Source organism: Empidonax traillii, unplaced genomic scaffold, assembly GCF_003031625.1.
Source record: "Empidonax traillii isolate 1590-97213 ecotype Southwest subspecies unplaced genomic scaffold, ASM303162v1 scaffold21:size2437335, whole genome shotgun sequence".
Lineage (NCBI taxonomy): Eukaryota > Metazoa > Chordata > Aves > Passeriformes > Tyrannidae > Empidonax > Empidonax traillii.
The window spans coordinates 2104238-2127374 of NW_020955214.1; the positions used below are offsets into that span (position 1 = coordinate 2104238).

The 23137-nt window shown below is 39.5% G+C and overlaps 1 protein-coding gene across 1 annotated transcript in view; it reads left to right on the top strand.

Annotated features, from left to right (window-relative positions):
* Nucleotides 1-16652, top strand: part of DDX10 (DEAD-box helicase 10) — a 165823-nt gene extending 149171 nt beyond the window's left edge. The window contains exons 17-18 of the mRNA XM_027900658.1: nucleotides 5269-5423; nucleotides 15964-16652. Of these exons, the coding sequence (XP_027756459.1) occupies nucleotides 5269-5423; nucleotides 15964-16153 (345 nt within the window). The 3' untranslated portion in view covers nucleotides 16154-16652. The remainder of the gene's footprint in view (nucleotides 1-5268; nucleotides 5424-15963) is intronic.
* The last annotated feature ends 6485 nt before the right edge of the window (nucleotides 16653-23137 follow it).

Below are 23137 nucleotides of genomic sequence, written 5' to 3' on the forward strand. Positions count from 1 at the left end.
ATATCCATTATAACTCAAATGCAGGTAAGAGCAAATATATTATAAAAAAGGCTTTGAGTATATTTAGGACTTCTCAGCATGTCATTTCGGGGTAGATGAGTTTGTAATTGTAAATTTACCAAATTATATTATCTTTCTCTACATGCATTCATTGTGTTGCTATTAATTCTAGTATGGACTCTTAAGTACTTTATAGAGATCAAATTTTACAGATAAAATATATTCTTACAGCTATGAAAATGACAAAAACTTTACTAATATTAAAAAGCCAGAAGCAAATGCCTGGAAATTTCTACAAGTTCTGTGTTTCCAGTGATGCTGAACTTTGCTTGTGGCAGGAGCCATTTCCAGCACAAATTGCTTTGCTAGAGTTACACAGAGATTTGAGTGTCAGAATATATACATCAATGTCTGCTAGTTTGGAACACAGGCTTACCCATTCACTGACCATAAAATGTGGGGCATTTAGGAATGCCAAGAAAGAAAATTAAGTATTCTCGTGCATTATGTGAGACCACTGGTAAAAGTAAGGTTCTGCTGGCTGAACTAGGCTTACTGTATTATTTAAAATGTCAGATTGCTTGAAAAAAAATAAAGAATGCCTGGATGAAATTGAACCTTGGTGTTACTGCAAGTGATTGGGACGGGTGAATGATTTGAAGCTGACGCTAAGAGTTATGTGTCCCTTACACTGAAAACCAAGTGGTGTGAAAACCAGAAACTATGACTGGCCCCTTCTAGAGCCCAGAGATTAGTGAGATCATCTTAGTGCAAAGACTGTGTCTGTGTGACTAATCTGGAACCTTGGTTTCTTCAGTTTTTGGCTATCAATCAGCCTTTCTGGCCAGGCCCATGGAACACTGATGCACCTTAGATGATAATGTAGTGTGGTTGTCCAGTTTTCTCATGGCTTAGGCAGCTCCTTGTATGTCAGATCAGCACTTGGTTTGCTCCACTGCCTCACAGTCAGTTTTCAGTATCGTCTTAGGCTTTGGTCTTGATCTTCAAAGCAACTGTTGGATCAAACACCCCAGCAACATCAAAGGTTGTATTTCATTTGTGAACTGCCAAAATCGCAGTATTCCTTTGGGCAGTGTAGGTGCTATCAGAGCAAACGTGCATCAGCTGGGAACAGTGTTGTGGGTTGGTGGTACAGGCTATGAAAAAACCCCACAAACCTGCGAGGTGATCAGGGGAATCCAGAATAAGATGTTTTAAAGGAAATGCTACAAACCTACTCTGTTTATAAATATGTTCCATTATAAACATAATGCGGAAACAGCTTCTGTTTTCATCTAAAAAATAATTGTCAAAAAGAAGAAAATTAAGAAAATGTGCAATGCTGTCAGATCTTACAAAATACTATATTTTAAAATATCCTTTTATATGAACCATAATATGCTAAACTTCTAAAAGTTGTGTACTTGAGGTAGGGTAACCTCCTAGCAGTATTTAAAACTTACCTTTTCTTATCATTAAAATCACAAGCACCACATACTAGGAGAGGCTCTATTGGCAAAAACTGAAGGGTGACACAACTTAAAAAGGACTGAATATTGTATGAGTGTGACTCTTGATGGACTCAAGTCTGATCAAATTCTAAACAAACCTTGAAAGTTTTATTTTCATCTGATCAGAAATATTCTCCCACTGGGCTTTGTAAAGTACTATGCACAGAACTAATAGTGCCTAAGCAGTTATTTTTTCCCCCTCAACCTTGTTTGGAGAAACTGATAAATTGCTTAAAGGGTTGAACATAAAAATTGCAACCCTAGACAATTTAATTAGAGCAAAAACCCCTATTAGATTAGATTAAGCTAAATACCATAATAAATATGCATTTTGTAAATTAAATGTGGGCAAATAAGAACTCTTTCTTTATGTACCTGCAGGTTTTCATGGTGTTTTTTTTCAGTTGTCCCTTTTTTTCCAATGACAGTAGATAACTGCCACCTGAGAGCCTAATGCCTGGTAGAAATAAGACATCATTCTGTTCTTTTGGACATTTAAGTCCCTTAAGTGTCTGAGGTACATCAGTTTCTTTGTTTTCAGTGTCTCGCAGCCTGCCTAACACATTTACCTGAGCTCCACCAGCCACTCAGTCTTCTTTAGGAAGATAGGAAGTTGTCATTACATCTTGTAACAAATACAACTAGAGTTTGTATTGGAGGTATTCTGTTGAGAAACATAACAAAAGCTCTAGGGGAACCTGCCCTGTTTGCCTCATTGGGTGTATGTTTCCAAAATGACTGCAGTAGAGTATGGTCATTAATGATTTGGTAGAATGGGGAAGGTTGAAAGCAACGAGGTTTCCAAAACCTCCAGCACAGAAATTTTGCTGAATTTTCCTAAAATGTTGAATTTGCATAAGAAGAATCTCTTTAGGCCTCAAAGGAAGACTAAGTGAATGCAAAAATGTTTTCATCTCAACGTCATGTTCAAACTGGAAGTCTTTGTGCAGAGTTTCTGGGGAACTGGATTACAAAATATATGGGCTGGTGTGGTCTGAAGATAGAAAGAGCTTGTCACCCTTGAGCAGAATGAAAACAACAAGATGATTGCCAGCAAATCCAGTTCTCCTGGCCAGTCTGATTTGAGGTCTGAAAAGGTTTCCTTCCACAGTTGAACTTGGTAAAAATTCACACTCCGAAGTGTTTGTTACATTGTCACTAGCCTTAGACACAAAGTACAGGCAATTGAAATCTGCTCTTCAGTTTATCTCTTATTTGATAGCATTTTCCTTAGAAAGGGTCGCATCCTGAGTCTGTAAATTGCATCCTATCTGTATCTGAAAAACTTTTATATGTGTCATTTTGAACAATGATTTTACTTCTTTTCTCCAGCTCTTGTGATGAGTAATGTGAAGTCACAAGATTTCTTCTTCCTGACTGGCTGATATAAATTTGAAGCAAGAGAGGAAAAATAATGAGTTTCTGTTGTTCAACTGTGGATGATAAATGTTCCTGTTGAAGTTTTTAACAATTTCAGGGTCTTACAAATACTTTAATGAATATGTAACCAGTGATACTTATAAGATAAACAACTTCATGATTCCTGATGAATGAAAGAGGCATCTTTGCCATTCTTTTGCTATAGCAAGCATTATGTTTAATACATCTCTGCATATTTTCAGCTGGAAAAAATTAATATGAATATGTAATGGAACTGAAGGTTTGATCTGCATGTGTGTAATTGTCTTTTACGTGTGCATATATAAATGACAAAACTTAGGAAACAATTCAGTCTCAACACTTCACTGACATAACTGAGAATGTGAATGAACAGCCCAAGTCTTAGAAGATGACTGCCAATGAATGTTAGTATTACAGTTGCATGATGTCGCACATACATAATAAAAAATACTTTGTTCCATACAACAGCTTTGAAAGCTACTTCGCTTTTTTGATTCTTTTTAGATGTAGTATTGGTATGCACCAGTTGTATTCAAAGAATGGATGCAATGGGAAGGACAAGTAAAGAGCAAATATTTAATGTTTAAAGAACTTGAAATAAGCTATAATTTAATGCAGAGTGCTTTTCAGTTATGGAAATTAATTAGCAAAAAGGTGACCTTCAAAACACTTTTCTGTGGAGTTAGTAGTGCTCTGTAAGTATTGTACTAAAGGATGAGCTTGGAGATTTTTTTTATTAAACAAAAAGTCTTTGTTGGGAGGTAGAACGAAGTTCCTGATAATCAGTGTGCTTCCTGGTAGGTGGTTTTACCTTAGGAAGTTTACAGTGCTGCAGAGTCTGAGGATACTTTTTAGTGTTTTTATACACCCAGCTATATAATTACCTTTACTAGTATTTCAGAGTGGTAAAGAACAAAATGTGTGTTTAGTATGTTTTTTCTCTACCTTCTGGTTGCAGATTTGGCTTTTAGCCATTTCTTCTGCTTGCTTTCAGTGCACTGCAGAAGTGTCACTGGTCAAGCAAGAATGGACTCTTGCAGTGGTGACTAATCTTACCCCTCACCAGCTCATTGCCTTTCAGTCACTCTATATGCAGATATAACAGAGACCATTGATATGGTTTCTCTTTGGCTTTTTGTGATTTTTTAAAAAATTATTGATTATATTTTTTTCTTGTGGGGTGGTATGTGCACATAAACACTGTTCTTTTAAAATCGACTGAGAGAAATGGTGAAAGATCAGGAAAAAAAATTAACTTTAAATATGTAATGATGTGAAGGTATTTATAGAATGAAAGATCATTTAAATGGGTACTGTTTTGAAAACTCAGCTATATGCATGTTGATTAGATATATAAACAAAAGGTAGCAATGTCTTTAATTATAGTTTCTTTACATTTGTTTGTGCTTTTTGTCATAAATATGCATGAATCTAGGGTTCACACTGCTTAGAAATGCCTGTGTGCTTTCTGTTTGCATTTCTGTGTGCATATACAATTACGTATGCCCTCCAGTCTGTCTGGTTTTTTCGTGCCTATTAGCAAAAAATTAGAAAAGTGGTGCCATCAGTTCAGGACTGAGTGGAGCAGAACTTTTATCTGCAAAATCAGTCAGCACTTTTTTTTATATTATCCAACACTTTTATGGAGCAGCACCTTCTCTGCTCTCTTTGTTAAAGAATTGATGAGGCACTACTGTACTCTGGGGAAACTTGCCAATACCAGCCACCCATCCTGAGACATGCTGTGGGGACAGAGGGATGCTGGACTGCAAATAGAAGGATGAGGGGAACTGGGAGGAAGCCTGAAGAACGTGCATCTCATGTGGAGGATGGTTGAAACTCCCTTAGAGCAGTTAATTCAGCTTAAGCAGCATTTTGGTTTTTAACTGCAAGGACACTCTGATGTGTTTTAAATCAGAGTAATTAATGAAATTCACCTTACAGCAGTGATTAATGTGTCCATAAGTGACTATGTCTTTGCCAGTGTGTTTCCGAGAGACAGTAAAGCTGCATATTACTTAGACACTTGCTCTGAGATGGCTGTTGATTAGTTGCTGCACAAATCTCTCCTAGATTTGGTAGATTCAACATGACAATATTGGAAGGTAGAATTTAAATGTAAATTCTTGTGCTTTCTTTTTTCAATAATGTTTCTTCAACCTTTAACAAAAAGCCTTGGAGGAGAGCACTGATGATGGCAGAAATTATTCTATTTTCCTGCCTATAATAGTGGTGGTCTTTGGCTGTGGTTGAGGCCAGTGGTTTTTGTTACAACCTCCCTATTTATTGGTGGGTTTGTGGCAAGTAACATGGACTTGCTTGCTTGTCTTCTAACTTTCCATTTGTCACCTGACAGGCTGAAGAGGAAACAGTGGCCTTTCTTGCTCACAGTGGAAGTGAAGAAGAGTTTGATCCAAGTACTCTTCCAGATCCTGATAAATATAAAGATTCTGATGAAGAGCAAGATTCAGAAAGTGAAGAGCAAGATTCAGGAAGTGAAGACAGCAATAGGTATGTACCATCTTCCATGAACATTTTGAAATGTTTATGTTTTTATACGTTGTTTAGTTTAGATGTTAGGAAGCCTGAGATTAGCTCAGTTGGTTAGAGCGTGGTACTAACAACACCAAGGTTGTGGGTTCAATCCCTTTATGAACCATTCACTTAGGAGCTGGACTCAATGATCCTTATGGGTCCCTTCCAGAATATGCTGTGATTCTGTGAACTCATCTTAGAATCGTCCTCTTTCTCTTTTAGTATTTAAGTTTTAGTTTATGTGTTAGGTGCTGAGCAGAAATCTGAGCTAAAGAGTATTTCTCTTTTGTGAAGCTATATGAGGAAGATTTTTGAGTCAGTGTTGAAGGGATCTCAGTAAGACTGTTTCACCTGCAAAAATCTTGACTAATTCCCTGGAGGTTTTGTAGGTTTCTGTTGGGGGTTGACCCTGTCTGGACACCTGGTGTCCACCAAAGCTGCTCTATCACTGCCCTCCTCAGCTGGACAGGACAGGTCACAGCCTGTTTCAGGAATCCATCTGCTCTGGCCTGGGGTCCTCCATTTCGGGCTTCACGTGAATCTCTGCTCCACCACGGACTTCTATGGGCTGCAGAGGCACAGCTGCCTCACCATGGTCTTCACCACAGCTGCTCTGGTGTCTAGAGCACGTCCTTCCCCTCCTTCTTCACTGATACTGATGTCTGCAGGGCTTTTTCTCTCACATTTTCTCACTTCTCTCTCTGTCTGCCATTGCTGTTGCGCAGGATTTTTTTCCTCCTCTTCTTAACTGCGTTATATCAGAGGCACTACCACCCTCACTGGTGGGCTTGGCTTTCGCCAGTGGCAGGTCTGTCCTGGAGCTGGCTGACATTGACTGTGTTGAACGCAGGGGAAGATTCTGGCAGCTTCTCACAGAAGCCAACCCTGTAGCCCCTCACTACCAAAACCTTGCCATACAAAGCTGGTACAGTTTCAGAAATGCACTTTTCTACTATCACGTTACAGGCTCTGTATGAAAGGAAAAACGTTGAAGTCATTTGAGGATTTCAATGAGTCCTTTGCACCTGTGCTGTATTAAATAAATTTCTGCATGGTGAAACTTAATAAGTTCTGTGATTCAGTGTTGCTCAGACTCTTCAACATTCACATGAAGTGGAATCGGAGTTATTAGTAAATATATAATAAAATTATGATGTTAATATTTTCTTCTTAATTTAAAACTGTTTTTAATTGTGTAAATCAAAAGATTTTGTTTCTTGTATTTTAACAGAAAAGCACAGGGTGGGGATGAGGATCTGTAGTTGATGGCAACATATTGCAGTTCTGAAGCACATACTGCAGGAAGATGGAAGGATACTGCATGAAGTTCTGTGTGGTTTTTGTGATTGGCATCACTGTAACAAGAAATCCATTTGTGTATTTCTGACAAACAGCTTATCATGTAACAGATCCAGAAAGGTGATCTTGAAACTTAAATGGGAGTATAGAATTTTATTTTGCTCTGTGCTAGATGCCTAAGTTCATAAAGCTCTTGCTTTTCACATCTGAATTGGCTACGTTCTAGGGTCTAGGTTGTCCCTATCCGTCTGTCACTTAATGTTTTGGAGGCAGTATGCACACCTGGGTGTTGACATGGATTTAAAGACTGGATAGCCCTAAGTTAACAGGCTGGTGGCCATGTCCTCTGGATCCCATTCACCAGTGTGGGTCAATAGAATGACAAGGATGGGGAAATGCATTGTTTTTTCTGAGCAGCAGTAAATTGCTCCTTCTTGGTGCAAGGGGGAGTATGCATTCATACATCATGTTCGTTATTGATCCCTTCCTCAGAATGTCAGCTAGGCTCAAGATTAGCTAACCTTTAAGAATAAAAGTTGACAAGAGATGGACAGATATTTGGCAGTGGTAATAAGTGCAGATTTTTTTTGAATCGGTGACTGATCTGGTCAAGGTTTGGCCAACATGTCTCAAGAACTGGCATCACTTGAAGCTTCACAACCAGCTTCTGTCAGCTTCAGAACACAGTACTGGTCTCAGTTGTTTGCCCTGACTTATGGTTAACTTTTTAATGATGGGAAAGGTCCTTCCTTTACTGCCTCCAAGGGTGGTTTTAAAGGGTTTTGTTAATTTCTCCATCTTCACACTCTCGGACTGAATACTTTCCTCCTTTTCAGTTTTATCTGTGTTTGCTGGAGGACTGGGGCAATGGAGAGTGTTTTCAGCCTTTGTAAAGAAGGCAAGAGGACAGAAATTTGGAAAGTAAGTCAAATTGCTTCAAGTTCTCCAGCATTTAAGCTGAACAGGAGTTAACAAGGACCCAAAGAGCAGTTGCAAACAGCCCTTGCTAGCCCTGAAATCCAGAACTTTCTAGAGGCCACATCAGTTTAAGCATTGTTCTAATGGGAAAAGTACTGCTGATAAACTTTCAACTTCAAAGACAACAGCTTTGAGTTTATTATCAGCAGTGATGTCCAGCAACAGAGACACTGATATTTGTATTATATTATAGCCAGGGACAGGCTGGGAGTGGATCTGTCAGTCATTGCTAAGAATAGTAATTAAATTGAAATGAGTGGTGAGAACAGCCAAGGCAGGTACGCAAAAGGAAGAGAGGGAAAAACTCTGGGATGCTCATTAGGGCAGGACAACGTGCAGATAGATAGATTTGGAAAAAGTCAGGGTCCAGGATCAGATTACATTTCTAGGAGTGCCTGAATGGAGTGTGTTGGAATTCAGAGCCATTGATGGCTCTGATGTGCAGTGCAGCATGTGATGCTTAATCCTGTGCTGGCTATGGCCTGCCCAGGGAACATCAGTCATGTTGTTACAGGCTAAATGGATTTGGCTAGGGTACAGGTGTAACTATTGGCATGTGATTGTCCGCAACTGCTGTGACTTTGGGTGGTGCCAACTAACGCTCTTCTGGGCAATATCCTAGCGTGTTTCGATGTGGTAGGAAAGGCCAAGAACTGTTTTCAGTCAGCAGTGTTGATGAAGCCACGTTTCTTCAAGGCATATAGTGGTTTGTTCTCTCACTCCAAAGTCAGCTTTGATGCTCAGTGTAGGTGTGTCTGGACGCTTGTGAGGTGCTGTGAGCACCTCTTAGCAGGCTTTTGAGAAAGCGGAGGTGCAGCTGGAAAAGAAAGATACAGTGAAGGAAATTAATTTAGGTCTGGAAAAAAAGATGGAAATCAAGAAAACCAAGGGAATTTGAATAACCAGTAAATTTATGAAGGAAAGTGGTAGCCGAAGAGGCTGGTAGTGAGCATAAGGCCATGGAGAAGTGTTATTTGATTTTGTATGGGGAAGGAAAGAGGTGGAAGGGATGTACCCAGGCAAGGAGGAGGGAGGATGATGGGGATCTGGTGGATCGAGAAGAATGAGTAAGAGAGCAGGCAAGAAATCTTGCTGCCATTGGGAAGAGTTAAATGACATTCATGCCTCATGCACCTCTTTTAGAGCGGCCATTGAATTGTATGATGAGTTGTTCTTGAGGCTGGGAAATATTGACCTACTGATTTTAACAAAACTAAATCAGCCAAGGGTAGCAGACATTGAAATTAAGCTTTCATAATAGAAAACACAACTCTCTTTTGTATTTCCAAGATCTAGAGCTCTTGCTCAAAGACTTGGATTAAAATTATAAGTATGTTGGGCTACACTACCTGTGACTTGCTTTAAGGAGGAAAAAAAAAGATAATTCAGAGCAAGGATGTGAGACCTACAGTGTCTTCCTTTAAGAGTCTTTAAAAATAAACCCTCTGTCCATGGTTTAAGAAGTAAAAAACATTGTTAATCTCTTCTCCCTTCTCCCCCAGCATTTTTTTTTTAACTGGGGAAGCTATACAAGTCATGGGTTAAATTTGCCTTTGAGTAAAATTCCCTTCCAGTCATACCTCTCAGAGCAGAGTAATTAATTACTCCAAGCATGTAATATGAGATTAATTTTTGTATATCTAGCAACAGTCATCATATTTGGTTTAAGGCTATCAATGTAAATTATTAATGAGGTGAAAAATTTAAGAATATAGAACGGGGTGAAAGAAAAGCAACTGGATTCCTTAAATATTAATTTTGCAGTTGAATTGAGGTTCTGGTATTTCTAATTCCTCAACCTCTTTAAATAAAAATGTTGAGGAAGAACAAAGTTCCGACTGACCCTCATCATTACCTTCTCTAAATCTTTAATAGGTGTGACTGATCACATTAACTCTTAGATCAGCATGGAAAAGATCTTGGACGTGAGGGGAAAGGAACAGTGTCTTAGTTCTGGTACTGTTTTGTTTGTGAGTTTACAGACAGTCACCAGCTCACAGGTGTGCAAAGTTAGTATTCAGTGCTGCCTGCTTGTGCGCCTCTATTTATGAAATATATGGGTAAACTGCAGTTTCTTGTACCTTTGTATACCTCAGGATGCTGATGTTGACCTACTGAGTTTTACATGATTCTTGATGAGGTTGCTATTTCATTGTCTTTTTGAGATGATTCATCTGCAAATATATGGTGCTCCTTCTAACATGGATTATTCAGTTTATAGCAGTGACTTTATGAAGGCCAAAACTTCATGTTGTGATGGCCGGAAAAGCACCATAGGACAGACATTATAAAAGGACTGTGTTTAAGGCCTTGATCATTCTGGTTAGCTGCAAAATTGGACATTGTGATATTGAATTGCTCTTGATAGAGATGGGATATTCTTATGCCCTGGAAGTCTTTATAAAAGTCTTTATCATAGTTACATTCTAGCTAACTATATGAAGTGGACTCAATGGTAGAATTTCTTAGTGAAATTTGGTAATCTATGCTCTGCAGGCCAGACTATATTCTTCCTTTGTTCCTGTAAACTTGTCAGGTACAGAAACTACCACCTTTAAAAAAAAAAAAAAGTAATATGTCATCAGCAAATGTCTACATGAATGAAGGAAAAATGGAATGATTAAGTACTGAAAGTCTGCAGTTCAGAAATTAGCTGCCAACAATTGGAGGATGATAGTGGTCACACAAAAGAAAAGGAGAAGAACAGGTTTGAGGAACGTCAGTGTCCTGTTCCTCTGTTGAAGCTGAGGAGTGAACAGGTGCAGGAGTTAGATAGGTGGTTAGCAGCATCTCTTAAGGCAGCTACATTTCAGAGAATGTTAAGCCTCTGACAGAGACACACAGTAAATCCAAGTGGTTTCATTAAAACCGCGGTCATCCCCAGTTGGAAGACTTTCGACTAAGAAACAGTGATATTTGATCCATATGATAATCAAGATCCATATGACAACCATATAAGGCAGGTTGGATGGGGCTTTGAGCAACCTGGTCTAATGGAAGGTGTTCCTGCCTGTGGCAGGGGAGTTGGAACACGATGATCTTTAAGGTCCATTTCAACCAAAGCATTCTACAATTCTGTGATCAACCTCTGAATGATTTTAATTTTCAGATTGTTGTATCAAGCTAAGCTAAAATTGCTTAGCCCAAATACATTGAACAGAAACTTCAGTGTTCCAGAAGTGAGTCAGGCACTGCTGCTTTATGGCCAGCAATGTCTGTGATGGAAACAGAGATGATAAGTGCTGTTACAGCTTCAGAGATCTGATTCAAGTCCACCATCACTAGAGCTTTAGAAAGTAAAAGTGACCTCAGAACAGAAGTGAGATGTTGATGGTTGAGCTGAGTGCCTTTTGCCATAAAATCTTATGTATACTTCCCATAGAATAATAAGAAATGCTAAGCATACTCTCTTGCTGGTCTGATTTCCAGTTAATTTTTTTTCCTCTTACAGATTATTTCTTCTTCCAGTACTTCAGCTCCAAGACAGTCTTTTACTTTTAGTTATATTGCAGTGGTATTTCATTACAAGTAGATTATTCATCCCTTTTACTGCAGTGGTTCTTTATATATTTAATTTTAGAGATGTTTTGGTTTATATCAGTGGAATGGTTTGTAAAGGAATCATAGAATCATTCAATTGGAAATCATTGAGTCATTGGATCATTGAGTCAAACTGTTAACCCAGCACTTCCAAGTCCACCACTAAACCTTGTCCCTGAGTGCCACATCTACACGTCTTTTCAATACCTCCAGGGGTGGGGACTCCACCACCTCCCTGGACAGCCTGTTCCAGTGCTTGACAACAAGCCTTTCAGTCAAGAAATATTTCCTAATATCCAATCTAAACCTCTCCTGGTGCTACTTGAGGCCACTTCCTCTCGTCTTGTTGCTTCGTACCTGGGAGAAGAGACCAATCCCCACCTGGCTACAACCTCCTTTCAGGCAGTTGTAGAGAGTGATGAGGTCCCCCCTGAGCCTCCTTTCCTTCATGTGAAACACCCCCGGGTCCCTCAGCTGCTCCTCGTAAGATTTGTGCTCCGGACCCTTCATCAGCTTTGCTGCCCTTTCTCTGGACACGCTCCAGCCCCTCAATGTCTTTCTTGTAGTGAGGGGCCCAAAACTGAACACGGGATTCAAGGTGTGGCCTCACCAGTGCCCAGTACAGGGGGACGAACGATCACTGCCCTGGTCCTGCTGGCCACACTGTTCCTGATACAGGCCAGGATGCCTCTGGCCTTCTTGGCCACCTGGGCACTGTTGGCTCATGTTCAGCAGCTGTTGACCAGGACCCTCAGGTTCTTTGCCTCTGGGCAGCTTTCCAGACTATCTTCCCCCACCTGTAGCGCTGCCTGGGGTTGTTGTGACCCAAGTGTGGGACCCAGCACTTGGCCTTGTTGAACTTTATACAGGTAACCTCAGCCCATCAATCCAGCCTGTCCAGATACAGAAAATAACACAGCACAGTACATTTTCATTACTGTTTCTATGGGCTGTAGCATTCTGACAGCAAGTAAGAAGCTGCACTGGGCTTTATGGAAGGGACTGCAGTAATTAATCTTCATTAGGATTGCTGCCATAGCTGTGTGAATTAAAATTTATTACATGGAAAAAGTTTTGGGCACAGCATGTTTGATTAGCAAAATGCCAATATTTATGGGATAAATTATGCCTAACTTTTCTGAACTGTATTTTATTAGCAGATTCATTCATTATTCCTGTACATTTCTTTGGGAAAGAGCTTGTGTGCTTTATTGCAGCCTGGAAACTTGACTCATGGCCTCAGTGGCAAGGGCGGTTTGTTTCCAGAGCGGTGCTGGTGAAGCTAGGCTCCAAAGCATTCCCTGATAAATGTTAAGTGAAGCAGAGCCTGTCTAGGCATCTTGCAGTACCATGTTGTTTAAACAACAGCAACTTGGCTCTGTGGCTGCACATTTCAAATGACTGATTCTTAAGCACTTAAAATCTAAACTTTGCAGCTTGCCAAGACATAGCTTGAAGCCCAGAAGCGAGTTAACTACTAACAATTAAAAGTTTTCTATTTTTTCCTGGTATTACCTCAAAACACAATTGTGAGATTATTTTTTGGTAGTTACATTAAGATTTTCTTGGTATACAGCTATCAGGGTCGTAGTTAGATGCCCTGTTTCCCAGATACCATTCATATATGCTGGCACTGGTTTAAGGGACAGGATTCATAAACCATGCCATATTGTTTGAATAATAAACATTACCTATCAAATGATAGCATCTTACTTTGTTGTTACAGCTGTGCAAATGATGACCACAGAAATTACTGTGCCTGTTGATAAGTTGGTTGTTGGTACCTCCTCACCTGTGTAAATCCTTCCATCAGGCAGCCTCAGACAGCATGGATCGTTCATGTGGCTGAAAAGCTAAATTGCATCAAATGGTAAAAGGAAGGAATTGTAAACCAGCTGCACATACCACTTTTAAAGTGTTATAAATAGAAGACAAAAAGAGGCACTTGCTTTGGTTTGAATCTGAATTGAGAGGTTGCTTTATAACTGAGTTGTTCTGCTAGAAAATAGTTCACCTTAAAATAACTATGTTTTATTTTGGCTGTTTGAGGATACCAGCTGCTAGTGCATCAGTTTGTGTGTTTGTGAGGAACAAGGGCAATTTATGTCCTTCGGAAGTGACCAACGATAAAAAGATTGGCTCTGCAGAGTGGGCTGAGAGGCCTTCAGTTCATGGAGACTGAGGCAGAATTCGACAGTAAGTGCAGAGGTCATGCCTGTATAGCTGCCTTTGTACACTCAGTCCTTTCACGTGCAGACCTGAGAGCTATGCCTGTTACATCTCCTCCAAAGAGTTTCTGTCAAAACAGCCAAGGAGAAGCACACCAGTGGAGTGCAGGATGTCCCTGGGCATCACAATGCCACACATTTTCCGTCTTCCTTTTAAAATTTCCACTTTCACCTTTTGTAAAACTTACATGTCTGACTGCTCCTCCAGAGTAGTACAACCCCTCTCCACACCACTCAGACCACTGCTGGTAAAAATCCATCCTGCAGGAACAGGATATGGGGTTGGACTTGCTGAATCTTCAAAGGTCCCTTTCAGTGCAAATCATTCTATGGACAGACAGTCTGTCTTCCTTCTGCATCTCAAAATTAGGAACATCTTATTCATGTTTCATGTGATTCTCTGCTTACCTTCCTATTTTGCCCTTATTAAATACTGTTTTACTTCTAATTTATGAGCATCATGAAAACACAAGTCTTTAGCCCTCTTCATTGCTTGGTGGTTTTGCTGCTGCTGCTTTCTGTGTTATACACTCCTCTATTCACCCCTCCAGCTCACAGCCCAGTAGGGGTCGAATTAGTGTGAAAATACTCCTGCTAACATGTAGATGAATCTTTAGTTTGTACTACAAATCGAGCACCACAATCCCTCAGTAATAGTAAGAAGCAGCTTGACTCAGCATAATTATCCCACAAAATTTACAATGAAAATTGGTCATAATTGTGTTGTTGTGCTTTTTGTCTGGGAAAAAATGAGAAAAGTCACAGTTAAATTCCTTCTAAATGTGTTTTATATTTAAACTTTATACCTTACAGACATCTAGGCCTGTGGGCCTCTGAAACTCTAGAAGCAATTATAATTTTTGGCATTTAAAGTCTGCTGTTTCATAGCTTGTAAGGTTTCTGCATTGTTTTAACTGTTAAGATATTTTGAACTAATGTCTTAGATGAAGCGTTAGTCAATTATGAATGCAAACTGAGCTTCTGAGTCCCTTCAAAGGCTGAAAGTAATTGGCTCTTTTGCAGACAAGATAAAATGCTTTCATTTAATGAGGCCCTCCTTATGCTTTTAAAGTGAACCCCTATAATCTGTCCTGATCAAAGCGAACACCATGAAACTCTGGCCCAGACCCACACTGTCCACTTGGAAAAGTGAGAATTCTTAGTGCTTTAGTGTTTTTTCATATACTGTCAGTATTGCTTCAGCATTTATGGAATATCTTAAGCACTACAGAGAGAAATATGAGAGTCCTTTCCCCAGAAAAGGAGTATAATGTTGGTAGCAAGCCCTGAAAAGCCACCCCCATGCAAATGACAGCTCAAAGCCAGTAAAGCATTACCTAGAGACTTAAGCAATTGTAAAAACTATGGGCATTAAGAAAATCCTTGCTGAAACTTTTTTTTTCAAGTAAACTGAATTTTGTGGCTTGAAATTTGCCAAATTTTAGTTGAAAATCTGAATTTACCCAACTATTTTAGAAAAGCCTAAACTCAGTCTTTGAAGTTCCATTTATTATTTTTGGTATATTTGAAAAAAATGCAAACTTGGAAAAAATGAGATTGCCACTTTGTTTCAGTTACCTTGTCTGGAGTGAATGGTTTGGGGTGCGAGGGGTTGCATTTTGGTTCTTTTTTTAAGTATGACTTTTACCCTACAACATAGGACAACCGGTTCTCTATAACCTGGTACACAGATATTATACCTTAGAATAGATTTTATTATATTACTTTATTCTTAGATGATTTATAGCAGTTTTTCTATGTTTTGGACAAAAACCTTATGAAGATACATGAAAGCTCAGTCTTTCCTCCCATTGTTGTCATGTGGCCATGTGGTATTAAAACTGATAGGCAGCTGTTTTGTCCAGATTGAAGGCTGCAAAAGGCAATTCATTCAAGTCCTAAGAAAAGCAGCAGAAGAAATGGGAATTCACCAGGGAAAATTACTGTGTTTGAGCTTTTCCTCTCCCTCTCATGGCAGAGTGGTGGTTAATAGCTTCAAAATTTCCTTGGAAGGAGAGGAAAGAGTGGTTGAACGAGATGGTCCCAAATCAAAACTGTATTAAGTGTAGGATCCTACAATGAAATGACAGTTCTTATGTTTTTATTTTTGTCGCATACTTATTTTAGACAAGATCTTGAATGCATGTCAAGGTCCACTGACACATTGCTAAATCAGTTTTGTCAAGTTGTCTGTTCCTGTATTAGGCAGCAAATATTAGATAACAGTGATAGTGATATCTTGATACACTATAATCAATTAAGACAGCAAAACATCCATCGCCACCTCATCCTGAGAGCAGTTCCAGTTTAGACATTGAGTTCATCAGCTTCCATTGCTTCACCCTTCAGAATTGTAGTTTTGTTTGCTCTTATCTTGACATAAATTTGCCTTGTTTAAAAGGAATTGTTAGATTACATGATGATATTGATTACCACAGTTGTTAAAAAGACTAATTGATTTGTTTCTGCAGTGAACTTGAGGAGAAGGGTGGTAGAAAGAAGAGAAGCTATAGCAACAGTACCGCAGCAGAAGAAATGCCGCTGAAAAGAAAGAAGGTAAAATTCAGCCAAGAGGAGGACCCCTACTTGCCATTAGATACTGGACTTTCTCTGGCAGAGGATGAAGAGCTTGTTCTGCGTCTGCTCAACAGTCACAGCTAATTATTTTTCTGCACATTTTCTTCCCTGGGACATCTCCACAATTTTGTCGGTAGTTTACGCAAAATGAATTTGGCATCTGGGCAGCTGGGTACCAGTGGATGTGGATAAATGAGTTCCACGTGCAATGGGATTGCCTTAGATTGATTCATAGATTATAGACATTATTTAATTTGATTTATAAGGTTTTCTAAATGAACTTTTCAACCTCAATCCCCAGATGTCATTTTGCAGTAACACATTCATAATTTAAAATCTCCAAGTTTTGAAGCAATTATCTTCTTTTCTTTTAATCTTGTTCTAAATGAAAACAGGATGTTCGTTTCTTGACTGTCAGGTTTGTTGTTATTTTGGAAGATATATGTGTACTAAAATTATTAAAGAAAAATACTGTTGGCAGCTCAAATCATATTACTTTAAAATAAAATGTGTACTTTCTTCTGTGTATCATGCACATATTTTAAAAATATTTTAATAAAAATTTCTGGAGCTTTGATGTAAACTTACGGTGTCTCTTTCAGCTTCGTTATGAAGCATATATTTATCCTCCAGTTATCATTTCTATTGTGATTTTGTCACTGGTGTTAGGCAATTCAGAAAAACGCCTTCAGAAGCTAAAACGGACTCTCGCATTTGAGTCCCTTTTTAATGACAACACAGTGATGCCACAAAATGGTAGAGTGTAACACTGCCTGATGAAATCGGTTGCAAAGTAGATTTTGTGTCAGACTTATAACTGGAAGTGAGCAACCTTTTGTTTGTTATGACCAAATATAGTGAAGAAAAATGATTTATAATTTAGCATATTTTTAAGTTTCTCCCATCAAACTCTGGTTGGTTCCTGCAGACTTTGTGCATGCTTACCTATAGCTGCTGCATCTTGAGAGGCAGGAGTAAGACACATGCAGTGTGGGTCCTTGCCCGGGGAAGGGAAGAAGCAGACATTCTCTTTTAAAAAAAATTATTAATATGATACCAAATTCTTAGTTATATAAGTGGATTTTTTCTACTACCTGCACGCAAATGAGCCAAATTCATGTCTTCTTGCTTGCATTCTTGACTACCCTCTCAAGAAGATTGGCACATTGCTCAGAAAAAAAAAGGATGGAAAACCCTTGCAGGCAGTGTGGAGAACAGTTGAAAACTGCTAATAGTTTTACACATCTCTGAAACAACCTTAGCAGGCTCTTGTGTCAGAAAACAAAGGAGAACAGGAAAATCCAGTGTTTGCTGTCATAAGGTTTTGGCAGCAAAGAGGCATGTAAAGGGATGATTGTCTCTTTCCTGCAAACCTGTGTCCTAATGAACTTTGCACAGGGAAAATGTAGAGTAAAACACAGACTGATACAAATAAATGAGGGCTTTTCTCTTTTGCTTCTCTTCAGCAAATCATAAAGTACACATTGTCTTGAAGTTGTATCTGTTTGGGGTCCCATATGAACATTTTAAATGCTCCCTTTTTGTCAGTATCACTTTTTTTTTTTCCTCCTGCCTCCTCCCCACCAAGAAATCTATCAGAACCAATTTAGTAGAAGCCTTTCCTCCTCTCCCTCTACCCTATGCTTTCTTTTAGCTCAAATCTAAAACTGAAAATACACTGCAAAGTCTTGTGTCCAAATGTTGCTTCCACTGTTCTGCCAGCAGGCAGAGCATCATAAAAACAGTATTATAGGCAGAGCACATCTGCCATCTGCTCCTTCTTGACAATGTGGAACGAGAAGAAATGACTGAGTTTCACAAACAGCTAAACGTGAAAGATGGGACCTGCTTAGCAGCTGATGCAATGTTTGTTTAGTCTACAGTGCCACAGCGGGACTGGAAAATACTGTGGTCTGGGAATAGCATCACTATGAATCCGTTAATGAAGAAGGATCCGCTGTGGTGCTGTTGCGACTGGTGCACGTGTCCCATGCTCCAGGATGGGGACGCTGCAGTGAATGTGATGAACAGTCTCAACAAAGGCCTCTGTGCTGGAATAGCAGAGGTCCTGCTCCTACAGTTGTGGAGAAAGGCAGCAAACTGCAGTGCAAGGAGCACCACCAGCAGAAAGCTGTTCAAAGATGACTTAGATATGGATGATAACACATACGGTGGTGTGTGCATCTTAGAGGTATTCGTAGATTCATGGTGTACTTGGTGGTGGTCAGTTGTCTTGTACATCACCTCATGTCTATCAGCTCAAAGCTTTGCTCTGAGAAGAGTGAACACAGTTTGTTGGGGAAAGCAAGTAAAACCCCAAAGATTTACTGTTTCTTACTAGATTTGTATGCTGGGGTGTGAGAAAAATGTTCTTGCCCACAGAGCAATAAGACTAAAAATTAAATTATTTATATTGGAATGATTGTGCTGCATTTCTAATCTTGTGTTGTTTTCATTGTCTGCATAAAAATTTTTCAGATGCTTTTACTTTTGCATTTTGAGATTGCGAAGTTTCTAATGTATTTGTGTTGCCTGATATAGAGTCATTGTTTCTCAAATCTTTATGAAGTTTGCCCATCTAGTTCAAATGTGTCTGCCCTTGAGGGTATGGTGTGTATCTAAAGCGTGGCTCCCACAAGAATCGAGCCATGTGAGGAAGAAGAGGGAAGGGGCTTAAGGCAGATTCTCCATGCCTTGAGTGTATCTCAGAACAAGCAACTGTTGCATGTGCTGTGATCCTGGCTTATCCTTCCCATCAGCTATAGATCTGCTTTAAGGGGCTCCTCACCAGCCCTACTTCTAGCGGTGCTTTTCTGGTGTAAGGAAAAAAAAGCCAACACACAAAACAAATATCAGTCTTAGAGCTGACTTGACTGAGAGGGGTTTTCTAGGGAACCTTTCTCTATTCACATCCAGGGACCTCTCAACTTGCCATGTGTGTCCAGGGCTAACAGGCAAGTGGAACAGGACCAGCTTGGAATATCATCCATCATCGGTCTCCTTTTCTCTGTGTCACAGGTACAGCATGTGAAGCACTGCAACATCAGAACAAATCCTAAGCTTTTGTACTTTATAAGCATTATATTCCTGGCTTTACACAGGAGAAATGGGAGCATGGAAATGATTGGGCTTGCCTGTAATCAAAGACCTCACTGATGACTTCAAGTAGTTAAATCCACAACTTCAAAGTCAGTTGTGTTTTAGCAAGAGCAGCCTCCCTCCTGGCATCTGAACCTCCTTCTGTGCAGGACCCTAACCTTCAGGTGTTTTGTTGCTGGGATGAGTTTCTGGCTTCTTCACCCCTTTGTAGGTTGCAGCCTACAGAAAATCCCCTTTGGAGACGCCTTCAGGAGAGGAGGAAAGGTCTGAGTATGATGGTGAGTGTTTTCCAAGGCTATTGACCAGGAGATATCCTTAAATTGCCAAGCAGGAAATGTTGTTTTACAGAATGAATTTTCAGATCAATTTGCATTTATACTTTTTATTAATAGTGGTTGATTTTCTTCTGCTACTAGAATAGTTCTAGTGTGTTTATTTATGTCTAGGTGGTGTGGTAAGACTAAATCTAGTACATTTAGTTAATTTTCAGATTATGCACTGGACATTTATATAATGGTAAAGTTTAGTGGGCTTTTATTCAGAATCAATTTTTCTCTTTGTTGTGTACAAAATAATGGAGACATTTGTCTACCAGATAATTTATTACAATTTGTTTGAAGCCTCTTTGGATGAAAACTTTTAAGTCAGGTAAAAGTCATGAGAGCATTGAAGAGTTTGGGGCATTTTTAGATGAGTTAAATAGACTGACTCTTAAACGTGCTAGTTACTGAAGATGTCCAACTTGCAATATTTTCATGAGGCGTATAAAATGCGTCATTGCAGAAATACTGTTTACCTCAGCATCATAGAAATTTCTGTTCAGTGTTCACTTTGTGAAGACCTTACTGATACAACACATTAAACTCTGTAAAGAGCATAAGAAATTTAGACTCTAACATAAGGGGTTGCAAATTAATATTAAACATTTTAATGGGTATTTTTCTTTAAATATTATATGACTAGAAATAAAAAATAATTTTTATTCCTCCTGCAACTGACTGAGTCCAGCTAGAGCATTGACTGGTGTGTCTGCTGTCTGGCCATACTCATAAAGAGAGAGATATGCCTGAAGCAAAACATTAAAAAACAGAGAACTGTGGTAGAGAACATTCAATTCAGGCTATAAAAAATAGTACAAGATCTGAAGATACTGAAGTGACCCTGTGGGTTCCTATAATCCTGGATACATATGACAAAACTGATATAAAATACAAGAAGGAAATGTCTCTTAGTAAAGGTTGCTAATGGGTATTTTTCTTTATTGCGCTGCTCTCTAGTTTGACCTGATTGATGCTTATATCCTGTGAGAGATTGAGTATGCCTTACAGCAGGGATGCTGAGCTATGGTAGGCTGTAGCTGCTGCAGAAATGGCCACTGTGGCTCAGGATGTTGCTGCTTTTATGTGGGACGTAACTGCCCTGCAGCCGTAACCCTCCTCTGGCTAATAACCTGAGGTTTAAATTAAGCAGGTTGGTTCTGTCCTGGAACAGATGATTCTTTATGCCATCTGGTTTGGTAACTGGGCAGTGTTAGGATCTGGTTATTAAAATCATTAGAAATGCCTCTGCCTGAATTAAGGTGCAAACCAGACCAGATGCCAAAGTCAGTAGCATGGGGTTTATTTAATGTTAAATGTGAGACAGAGAAAGAGAAATAAATAGGGAAAAGGAGGTGGGGGAAAGAGAGTGGCAGAGATTAAAGTAGGAGATGTATCATCACTTTGGAACTTGCCGAATCCTGTTGGTCCTCTTCTTCTGGTCTTCTTGGCAGTGAGGATCCCGTAAAACATGGAGTCCAGTGGATTATTATACATTCAGGAGATGCCCAGTCACCACCCCTGTGGGCGGGGGGTGGGGGGAGAAAGCTTTGCAGTCTCTTTTGACAGGCTCTGGATTTGTTGCATCATTTGGATCGTGTACAGTCCTCTAGTGATGAAAGGCCTCAGGAATGAGTGTCTGTGGGGTGCTTTGCGGGTTTTGATGGTTTATGAGCCCTTCTCAGCTGCCTCTCATGTGAATATCCCATGGGTATGTGATCTTCCCAGAGCAGAGGGGGCAGAGGGAGGTAGGAGGGAGGGGGTTTACTCCTTCTGTTTGGTGTGGAGAGATTTCACCATCACACGCCCAAACCCCTTCTCCCCTGCCAGCTGCTTAGCACAGCTAGGGTAGATTCCTAACACAGATACATTCTTCCCTGCTTCCCTGAGCCTTGTTTACTTCTCCTCAGACCTGAGATGATTAGACAGTAGTCTTATCTCAAGTCCCTAGTCAGTCCAGTCAGGAAGAGGGGCTGTGCTTCAGTGATCCCAGGCAGGCAGTTGCTTCCTTGCAGTTTAACAAAAAGTCTTTCTATGATTTTAACAGTGTTTAAGATATTAAAAATTCAGTCCATCACAGGCAGAAGGCTGGTGGCAGGCAGCTGAAGGTCAGTAATACTTTCCCATGCAGCAGCCACTTTTGTTGTTAATTTGATAGGGACCTTGAGCAGAACAGAGCCAAACCTTGCACCCAGTGTGCTTCAAATTGGAAGATGCAGAACACATCTGAATGCCAAGAGACATACAATTTCAAATAAACTGTTTTAGTAAGATAAGACTATTACCTTCACTTTTGAACCACATTTCATTAAATTTCTTTGTTATATTGTTCTCTGGGTTTTTTTTGCAGATCATCTTAATTTAGGTCTCATCCTTTCAAATTAATGATTTATTCTCAGAAGGATCTGCAAGTTTTATCTTTAAAAGGTGGAATGAAATGCCAGAGAAATGCACTGTTGTCGTCTTTGTAAATCATAAAAATTGCCATCAAGTTAGTCTATACCATGTGGACATTTTATAACGAAGTAGTGGACAGTTTTATAATGAAATGCTCCCCAAACTTCAAAGGCAAATGAGTCAGTCAAGAACATCAAGGAATTAGAAAGCCTAATGCAGAAGAAAATTCTTTTCGGGCCTGTTAGGAGTTATTGCTATGATTAAATCAGTAGAGAGAAGTTGATCTGTTCCAAGAATGCCTTGTTCATTGCCTATTTTTGTCCATGTCTGGCCAGAAGCCATTTTTTACAAAGAAAACTATTCATCAGATTCAGTCATGTAAAAATGATTGCTTAAATTACACTGGGCTATCAGCTAGCGGCTTTACCCAGGAGTCAAATCTCTTGGGTCAATGCTATCTGTAAGTTTTGCACATCGTCTGAGATGTGCTTTGTCTATAAAATATAGATAAGTTTAATTAAACTAAATTAGTTTTGTTGAGCAGTTTTTGAAATCCTTTCGAGCTGAGAAGTAGCTGTGCTGAGATTTCAGTTCCATTAAGAGGAAACTAATGAGCATTGTTCTCCTAATCACATATGGGATCCTGGTGAAAGATAATATTCCTGGCTATGGCCTCTCTGGGGCTACAGAAGTCTTCTCTGTCATGCACGTGTACAGCTTGTCCCTCTGATGCTAAACTTAAGCTGTTACAAAAAAGCCATGTGTAAGTACAGGCTGTAAATTGAACTTGCTGTTACTAGTGTTGATGTGCTTGAGCTTATCACACTTAAGGTGAAATGGAATTTAGGTAATTTTTTTTGCAAGTCCATCATACATATATTGTGCTGCACTTTCTAAGGAAGCAAACAGTTCCTGTGATCTGCCTGCTTAGTGACCATACTCATGTGATTCTTCTCCACCAACTGCATTTGATAATACTGAAATGCAACTTGCTTTTATTGTGTGAGCTCAGTGAAAGCTAATGAATATGGCTTAAGAACTAATTTGAGTTTGCTACTCACCATAAATGTCTTTACAAATCACACTTCAGCGGGTTATAGGCCTTTTATGCCTGAGTACAGTTATTTATTTGGAGATGTTACTGGTCCTTTGTGGAAAGCACTGGAATTTGGTTTTTAGAGAACTTTGTGTTCCCTTCTTAAAGCAGATACTAATATGAATCATTTCCTCTAGCAATGAGGTGAGTCTGTTCCAG